General features: G+C 43.3%; 1 protein-coding gene across 2 annotated transcripts in view; it reads left to right on the top strand.

Moving 5' to 3' along the window:
* DNAJB6 (DnaJ heat shock protein family (Hsp40) member B6) overlaps positions 1-9,065 on the top strand; it is a 55,533-nt gene that overhangs the window by 28,276 nt on the left and 18,192 nt on the right. Inside the window, exons 6-8 of one of the 2 annotated variants that reach the window (XM_060305031.2) lie at positions 3,533-3,661; positions 5,070-5,211; positions 5,693-5,763. In XM_060305031.2, coding sequence (XP_060161014.1) covers positions 3,533-3,661; positions 5,070-5,211; positions 5,693-5,763 — 342 coding nt within the window. Of the gene's footprint in view, positions 1-3,529; positions 3,662-5,069; positions 5,212-5,692; positions 5,764-9,065 lie in introns of both variants that reach the window. The other variant, XM_030854360.3, reaches the window with a different exon arrangement.

Raw genomic sequence — 9,065 nt, 5'->3', positions numbered from 1 at the left:
GTTTATGAATAACATGTATGCACAAAGTATTCATAAAGAAATAAGGAGGAAATACACTCGGCACTTGCAACCCTTGTTTCTGTAACAGGGCCTGTGGTCGTAGCTGCTGTTTGTAACTACCTCCTTCTTCCACCTGGTCCATATTCCCTTTGCCCACCAGGCACCTTGGCTGGCTGTGTGGTTCTGTATCCCTGGGGGAGTGAAAGTAAAAAAGTACTTGGTAGAATATTTGGTTATGTTGACATGTCTTATTAAAACTTACAGTAAATGCAGTATTTGCCCCTTTTAACCTCAAAAATAATAATATAACACAGACTCAACGTAAGAAATTGGAAAACATAAATGAGATTAAAAGGAGGGAGGGGGAATCAACCTTTGTCTTACCACCAATTGAAAGTCCACATTTTTCAGATATTATAGTTGGGATGTGTGTGTGTGTGTGTGTATATATATATGTATGTTCTCTTCTGCCTTTTTCTAAAGCGTAAGCTTGATGACCATTCAAATACTTGCATTTAACATGCTCTCCATTCATTTACTCTTTTGGAAAATTAGGTAAGTTTCAGTTTTCACTATAAATGCTTTGGACTCCTTTAGTATAGTAAGTTATTTCCATGTTTGATGAGTTGATTTCCCTGAAGTAGAATTGAATTGCTGGATTGAAGGGTCTTTAAAAATGGTATTTAGCTTGGGGGCTGAAGATCGTGAAAGCTCGTGGTCCATACTCCCCAAACCAGCAGCAGCCAGTGATGGGAGGCCTTAAGAAGGGTTTGCCTGACCTCACGGTGGCGCCTGTTAACAGCACATCACTACAATCATGACATTTTTTTTAACGTGTTGTTTGGTGTCACCATGACTGTTGCAAATGAGACTTTTCATTTTTAGGGTTAACTGTAATATCTGAAATTACACGTTAAAATACGGTGACTACTTGAATTGTAGAAAGTCATATTTAGGCTGTATAATAGAAAAATATGCAAGATAAAAGATTTTAAAAATAAAAATACAAAAGTACAAGAAAATGTAATTGAAAAGCTAGCTGGCCTTCTTACAACATACTACTCAACCATCTTTTGAAGTAGCTTCTGAAGAAGGTGATTTTATAATTATGAAAGGCTTAATTTAGCTTCATGTGAACAAATTAAAACCGTTTGTTCAGTGGTGGTATCACATGGACACTGGTTTAAGTTGGTCTCAAAAGCCTTGTGAACAACCTTTAAAGATTTAGTTGCTGTATGAACCTTAAATTGTAACATAACTAATTGTTATGGCAGTAATAAAAGGAACATTGCAGAAGGACGCAAACAACGTGATTCAGTGTAAACTAAAACTTTAGAGCATGTGCAGAACAGCACATCGTTTAGGAACTCATATGGATAGTGGAAATCTAAAGCTGGTCCTGTAGGTTCTTCTTAACGGCTACTGCTTGAAAGAGAAAACTACTGCACTGTGAGTTTAAACTGTACTTGTCATATTACGCTTGTGTGTCTTAACGTGGGTGGTTGTAACATAAGAATGTTAATTATCTGCCATCTTGTAGCTCGGATCCATAGAGAATGTGTCACTGCAGGTGTGTAGGCCACGATAATAAGGTAAAAGGTGACTTAGTAAATAGAACGCTTGTATTTTATTTGAACAGGATGAAGTCTCTGAAGAAATTTACAGAATGTCTCCAGCTCTAGATAAAGTTTATGGCCCATTTGTCTACTTACACTTCTAAATATGGCAATAATGGGGCTGTAAGCCCTGTTCACAAGGTAGCTGGTAAATGAATTTCTTAAAGTTGTGTTTGAAAACAGTGGCGTTTACTGTGGAACGTGGGAATTAAGCGCAAGACCAGCAGGCCCTGGAGCTTTCTTGTTCACAGCAGAGGCCCTTGCCCAGTGCTGCGTGGGGCTCGGGCCCCCTTTGGGGCGGTGGACCTGGTCTCTGTGCACATGTTCACTCCTTCTCCCTCTAGCATTCCTTCTTTCTGGTCTCTCAACAGGCCAGCAGTGACCAGGTTTTCTGAATGTTTGCTTCTTCAGGCCTGTTTTCGTGTACTTTGCATAGCTCTCTTATTTAAGAGAGGCCTTGTAGGTTTTTATTTTTTTTTTTGCTTTTTAAAAATTTTTTATTTATTTTTGGGTCTTCGTTGCTGAGCACAGGCTTTCTGTAGCTGCGGCGAGCGGGGGCTGCTCTTGTTGCAGAGCACGGGCTCTAGGCGCGTGCGGCCATGTCGTTTGGCCACCCCTTTCCTCGCCCCCATTCTGAGTATTGCTTAAGCTGCCTTGGCCTTGCCTGGCCCTTGGTCTTTCCTCAGGGTCTGTGAGCAACAGCGCACGTAACCTCTCGCACATCCTTTCAGGTCACTGCCAGTTACCCTGGGGGTGTGGCACGCTGCTCAGGTCACATTTGTCTGTAAACACGAGTGCGCCGTGAATCTCAATTTCTACTTGGTTTTGTGCTCACTGTGTGTTTATTTTTCTGTTTACTTTTATTTCTTTCATTTCACTACTCAAATGCATTAACGTCCTGCTTTGGTCACTCTTGCCTTGTCTTAAAAATATGCCGTGCTGATTCTGTAGTTTGTGTGTCATGGGTTGCTTTTCTCTTTCCCCAATGTGCATTTCTAGCTTACTCATCCATCAGGAGTCCTTGTTTTCATTTCTTAAAGAATTCCCGTTTCCTCGAAAAAAAAGTATAGCGCTGATTAATTTCATAGAACCTCAGTGACTTTTTTTAAAAGCTTGTATAATTCATGTTTTCAGTAGGTGCTCACTGATTGATAATAACAACCAGAAAAAGCTCCTAAAGTGTCCAGGCTAATCTTATTTTTATTTTCAGGAGCATTTTGGTATCTCCAGTAGTAATATGATGCCTATTCACGTTAGTAATTTTCTATTAAAGTATAATGTAGTGTGTGCCAGTTAACATTTATTCAGATTTGACTTCAGCTTATCCTTCCTAAATTTTTGTTGAGAAAAGTCAAAGGGATTCCTTAGCGCCTGGCTCAGAGTCACCGGCTGTTCAATTTTGCCTCACTCTGCTACAGCGTTCTCTTGCGTTATACGTAAATACGGTAGAAAAATCCATTTTTGTTTTTATTCCTGAATGACTTTGGAGAAGGCAACCCAGACTCCATGCAGTACGACTGCTTAGGTGTGAAATCCTAACCTTTTAAATGGCATCAGCTGGGACAGTGTCTACCAGAACTTTCAGTAAAAAGCTGTGTTAAAACAGCTCTCTGTCCAAGTCTGTGGTGCAGATTGATGACCTTGAGTTTTATATTTATAGTGTTGTGTTTTTTTGTTTGTTTGTTGTAAATCCCTGATGTATTCTAGCTTTAGTTGCGTTAAACAAGTAAGTAAAACTGCTGGTTAGATGGACTTCTGGCTGCTCTGTAGATACGCTACATTGTTGTCATTTCTTGGTAAGTTTTTTGTTCCTAATGGAACAGTGTATCATAAGGCATTAACCCTTATTGAAGCTCTCCTGTGAAAAAGCAAAATTGAATCAAGTTTCACAAAGCACTTTTGTTTGTTTTTAGAAGACCCGTTTGAGGACTTCTTTGGGAATCGAAGGGGCCCCCGCGGAAGCCGGAACCGAGGCACGGGGTCGTTTTTCTCCACTTTCGGTGGATTTCCCTCTTTTGGAGGGGGATTTTCTTCTTTTGATACAGGTACTAAACGTGTGATCAGACATCAGTGCGGTGCTCTTCTAGTTCGGGCACTTTGCAGTAGGTGTATAATGCCTTTTGGTAGAACAGCTTAGCAGATTTGCCAGTATTTTTTATGTGTACAAGGCTGTGCTTAGTAACCTACATTTTTTCCCTAATCTTCCCAAGAATGTTATACTTGAAAACCTACTTCTGATCTTAACTGTTAAAGGTGGCCAGCATTTAATGAAATTTCTGGTTAAAAGGAGTAAGGTGTTTTGAGATAAATAACTGAAATAACCCGCTTAGACAATCTCACTAAATCCTTTTTTATCTAACCTCGACAGTTAAAAAAAATTCCAGTATCTTAGGCGAGTCCAGGTTGATGGGGTCAGGAGGTGGGGCTTTAATGCGGTCTCTGTGTGACCAGAGCCAAGCTGAGTCCCCAGGTGAGGCGCGGTCACTTGTGTTCGCGCTGCCGCGCAGAGCTCAGCTGTTGGTACAGGCCGTCCGCCAGCTGCAGCCATGTGCACACGGCCTGGTGCAGCCCTGTGTTTCACCTGAAGAATTGTGATCTTAGCTTTTCTTTGAAGCTCACCCAGTTCCTCTTAACAGAGGAGCTGCTGTGTTTCTGGTGCTCATTTTTGTGTAAACGCTCTGTGGTGAGAACTGGCTGTGCTCCTCGTACAGGCCACCCCACACAATGCACCTGCGAGGGCTCTTCTCAAATGCCGCTGGACTTGACTACACAGGGCACGTGTCGGTGCACTTCTATCCAGCAGATCCTTTCGTTAGATGCCATGTAGTGTGCTCAAGTGTGAGGGAGAGTAAAATGGAGCTGGTTAAAAATATCACAACAGTACTTCATTTAAGAAATGTGTGTGGGGCGCAGTCCTTACCTTTAAGGAGCCTCAGGAAGAGTTGTTAGGGAGTGTGCGACGTATGCTGTGATGTGGGCCTTTTGGAGTGGGACAGGTAGGTAAGTCCTTTGAACAAGCAAGCGGTCTCGACATCGAAGTTGGCTTGCTTTGGTGTGGCTGTGGAAGTCAGTGTCCGTAGTCGATCACCATGTAATTGAGAATTAGTCTGTGAACTGCAGACCCGTGCTTTTCCAGATAATTCTTGGTGGTATTCTTTCTAAAATTGTTTCAGCTTTTTAATAATTCAGATTTTTATTCCCTGTGGTCACAATTACAAGGGGCAAGTCAGAAGCAAGTTGGCTTTGCCCATCTGTGGCAGGAACTTCGCCCCATTCCTGTGAGATGCATGGCTCCAAGTTGCTCCCCTTCAGTAGGGTGAAGTGCAGGGAAGCCCAGCAGAGCCCTTTGGAAAGGGGGGGGTTCCTCCTGCCCTGCAGCTCTGATGGAAGTGTGTGCATTAAATCAACAGTGGACATACCAGTCTCTAATCTTTCTTTCCTGTTTTCCTACAGGATTCACTTCCTTTGGTTCACTAGGTCATGGGGGCCTCACTTCATTCTCTTCCACGGCATTTGGTGGCAGTGGGATGGGCAACTACAAATCTATATCAACTTCTACTAAAGTGGTTAATGGCAGAAAAATCACTACAAAGAGGTACAGTGATCTTCTCTAGTTCATATTTCTAATAAGTAGGTATGGTGTTTCATTGGTGCCACATTTTCTTTGCACACCCTCCAGTGTGTGACATACGGGTTGTATGTTAAGTCTGTCTGGTACCATGAGAATCTTAATCTCCGATTTAGAGCTTTTCCTTCTGAATTTTTGCTCAGTGTTATATATTAGACATCACCCTTACTTAGAGCCATGTTCACGGGTAATAGTGTGTTGGATGGTAAAATGGAACCATTCATAGTGAAACCGGGACCGTTCTGACTGCTAGTGCCTGTGCCCGTGTTCAGTGTCAGATTTTAAGAAACGTCTGTCCTCAGCAGGTTGGCTTCAGCCACAAAATTCGTAATTGCACGTATATCTGTGGCAAGTCCTGTAAAAATATGCATTTATATTCACATACGTGTTTACATATTTAATAACAAGATTGTAAAATGCCTCTTATTCCGGCCCCCCCCCCCCCCAGGATTGTCGAGAATGGTCAAGAGAGAGTGGAAGTCGAAGAAGACGGCCAGCTGAAGTCCTTGACGATAAATGGTAAGGAGCAGCTGCTGCGCTTGGATAACAAGTAGCTCGCCGCACGTGCGCAGCAGAGCGTCCCCTCTGGCGCGCGCCACGGGAGGATTGGCAGGAACATTTTTTTGAAGATTTCACATGAACTCGACTCTCAGTGTAACTGTACTTAATCTAAAGTATTTATACACAGCTCATCGGAGCCCTGCTTGTCATAGACTTTTGAGTTTATTGTTGGGACCACATGATAGGACCATTTTTTTTGTCTTTAAAATTGTTGTAAATCTCTGTATGCACTTTGCTTTTTTATTAAACGTAATCCAAGGTGGCCGTGACTCTTCCGTACACTAACACCAGCACGGACCTGCTTTTCCATTGTGTTTGAAACATGAGCCAAGTAGTGTCAGCTGCTGTGAAGTTAACGTCGCCAGGGTGCATCTTCCACAGAGTAATTTCAAGTTTTTTCAGTATTTAGTAGTGAAAGATATTAATGAATTAATGGTAATACATTTCTGGTTTAATATAAATTGAGGATGTTTTCTAGTTGTGCATGAATGCTGGCAACTTAGTAAGTTTTGACGATTGTTTAAATATGTAACGTGTTAAGCTTAGGTTTAAAAAGTTAAGCTGGTAAACTGGGTCTTTGTCATGTGCTTAAAAAAAAAAAGAAAATAAATGCAAATGTGTTTGGTGCATTCTTTCCTGAGTGGGGCGAGGCCCCCTGCGTGTGTGTGTGTGACTTTGTGCCTGGGCTGCCAGAGCCCTTTCATCCTGCGGAGGCCGGTCGCGGAGGCCGGTGCTGGACTTCAGTTGCGTGTGTTCTTCGGTGTATTTGGAGGGCGTATGAAAACTTTCCTGTCAGTGTTGAATAATGATTAGCAATTTATGGAACATTTCTTTGGTGAGGGAGGAAACGGCTGTCCAGTTTTCCATTCTTCAGAACATGTTGCAGTTTTCTAGGTTATGTTTGATGCCAGCTCGTTTAAAGATAATATGCGTAGTGAAGTCATGGAACAATACAGGTGTGGGCACAGGTAAAGGTATTTCTTTTGGTTTTCAATCAGTATAATCTGTCACGATAACCATTGATAACTGGAATTCCAGCCAGAGGAATATTAAATAAGAGTTTGATTGTATTTATACTACCCCACTCGAGTTTGTTTTGGGACTAAGCAGTGTGAGACTGCTAGAAGAAGGTGTTAAAAAAGACATTGCAAACTTGAATGTAAGTATTGGAAGACAGCTGGACCCAGGAAGACAAGGAAAGGGGCTTCCGTGTGCCCCGCCGTCTTAGCTCACGGAGCCTGTGGAGAAGGTGTAGGCACACCACACGCTGGGAAACCACAGTGTAGAATCTCCTTTCACAAACTAAAACCCTAGTACCAGAAAGTCTGCTTTCGCTGTTGCTGTCAGGATAGGTGGTTTCTCTGTTACTAAGTGAGAAGCTCACAGGAACGGCTGCCAGTTCCCTGACTTGGACATTATATTTCTCATTGGCGGGTGGAACGAACCATTCGGTAGAACAGGCTCGATGGCCCCCTCAGGACACCAGGTAAATGAAGAGAAGTCTCGTCCAGCCCACAGTTGTTGGTGTCCAGGAAGCGTTTTATTGGAACCTTGGCTTTACACGTCTGAGTGTGCTGGGATGGTCGGGTTTAGTGCAGCCCCGGCTGTGAGCAAGTCCCTCCACTTGAGGGCGCAGGTGGAAGATGAACCTCTTCTGGGGACATGTTTTGAGGGGAGCGTCACAGTCACACGTTCACCATTCCCACTTTGAAAATTGCCGTTATTCTGCACGTCTGGTGATAGGAATGTTAATCAAATAGGAAAGAGAACTTGTTGTTGGGTCTTGTTTGCTGAGTATTTGGAAGCAGTCAGGTTCGTTCCCGCAGCCTTGGGTCCAGTGTGCTGTGAAACAGCTGTGAACGGTTAGGTGAGTGCTGCTGTGGCACTGATAGTGACACCACGTAAGGAGCGGCTTGGGACAAGAGCATTTAATTCACATTACAGGTCTGGTCACTTGTTAGTCCCTGTGCTTTCCGATTAAAAAACCAAAAGTCTTCCTGTAGCCCTGAATGCCTTTGCCGCGGAGCCCACCGTCTGGGAGAGCCTGCCGCGGGGCTGTCACATCATGTGTGCGCTCGTCTCCTCCATGCTCGGGGGGTTGTCGTAACAGTCGCTCAGGATGGAGGTCTTCTGTTCAGCTCCCCGGAGCACAGTCTTGAGGGGGCAGCAGTGTGCTGTGCTTTTCTCACTTATGCTTTGTTTTCTCGTTCGCTGCGGTTTGCACCTCCGTTGCTTTGATGTAGTTCATTGATGGCCAGTTGCCTCATTCCTGCCTTTTCGGTTCAGGTTCCAAAGGTTCCAGGTTTGCTTTTAGCAGCCCAGGTGCTGCTTCTTTGTGATACAGATGATACCACTGGTCACACCTGCCCCGGTAGCTCATCTTTCTTCCTCTCGAGGGTCCACAAAGGGCACATTGTAGAAGTTTGCAGAGGTAGCTTTAGACTTCCCTGAAGTTGCTCTTGTAACCTGTGTATCTGGCCTGCTGGAGTCTTCAGTACAGATGTGGGGAAGCTCCAGGGACATTATTTGTGGGCAGCATCTTTCCAGTCAGTTTTCACTTTGTTTATTGTCTACTACAGCCGCACCGTTCCTGCTTGATTACCCACTAGCTGTCCTCAGCCTCTTCAGGGACTGCTCTGGTTTCTCCTTTCAGCACTACATAATCACATGAAAATATTTTTATTTTTAGAGAATCCAACAGTAATTTGTAATTCATTTAATTGTCTCTGCTATTGCTTCTCAGTGGTTAGCCATCAGCAAGTTTAGTAATGGGATAATTATTACTATTTCAGGAGGCTGTCAAGCCCAGAATTGTGGAGTGAATTTGAGCACTTGATATGGTGTGGTCAAGTGGAGGTTGCCCTGTACGACCCAGTGGCCTTTTTTTTTTTTTTTAATGAGGTACGAGATTCTGCCTCCTTTTGAGTTATTTTCGAGGTGATTGGTACTTTCAGAGTGGGTGGTTTAATGCTGCAAGTCTAGAAACATTTGCTTCAATAATCAGATTCTTCCTCAGTCACCGTTTCTTGCGTCCTTAAAGTCAGTCTAAGGCTTCTGCCTTTAGAGCTGGTCACGGGTGACTTGTCTCAGCACCTCTGAATCTGCTGTTCCTTGCAGTTCTGTTCTAATTAGATGGAGATTTGGTACTGAGTATGACTGGTGGTTAAAATGGGGTAAGACAACTTTTGTTCTTTCTTTTTTTTGGTGACTAAATTAGTTATTTCATCTTGCTACTTGAAAAGGTCAGAGGAGGGAAGGTT

The sequence above is a fragment of the Globicephala melas genome, chromosome 9 (assembly GCF_963455315.2).
Source record: "Globicephala melas chromosome 9, mGloMel1.2, whole genome shotgun sequence".
In the NCBI taxonomy this organism is placed as follows: domain Eukaryota; kingdom Metazoa; phylum Chordata; class Mammalia; order Artiodactyla; family Delphinidae; genus Globicephala; species Globicephala melas.
This window is presented reverse-complemented; position numbering and strand designations above follow the sequence as displayed.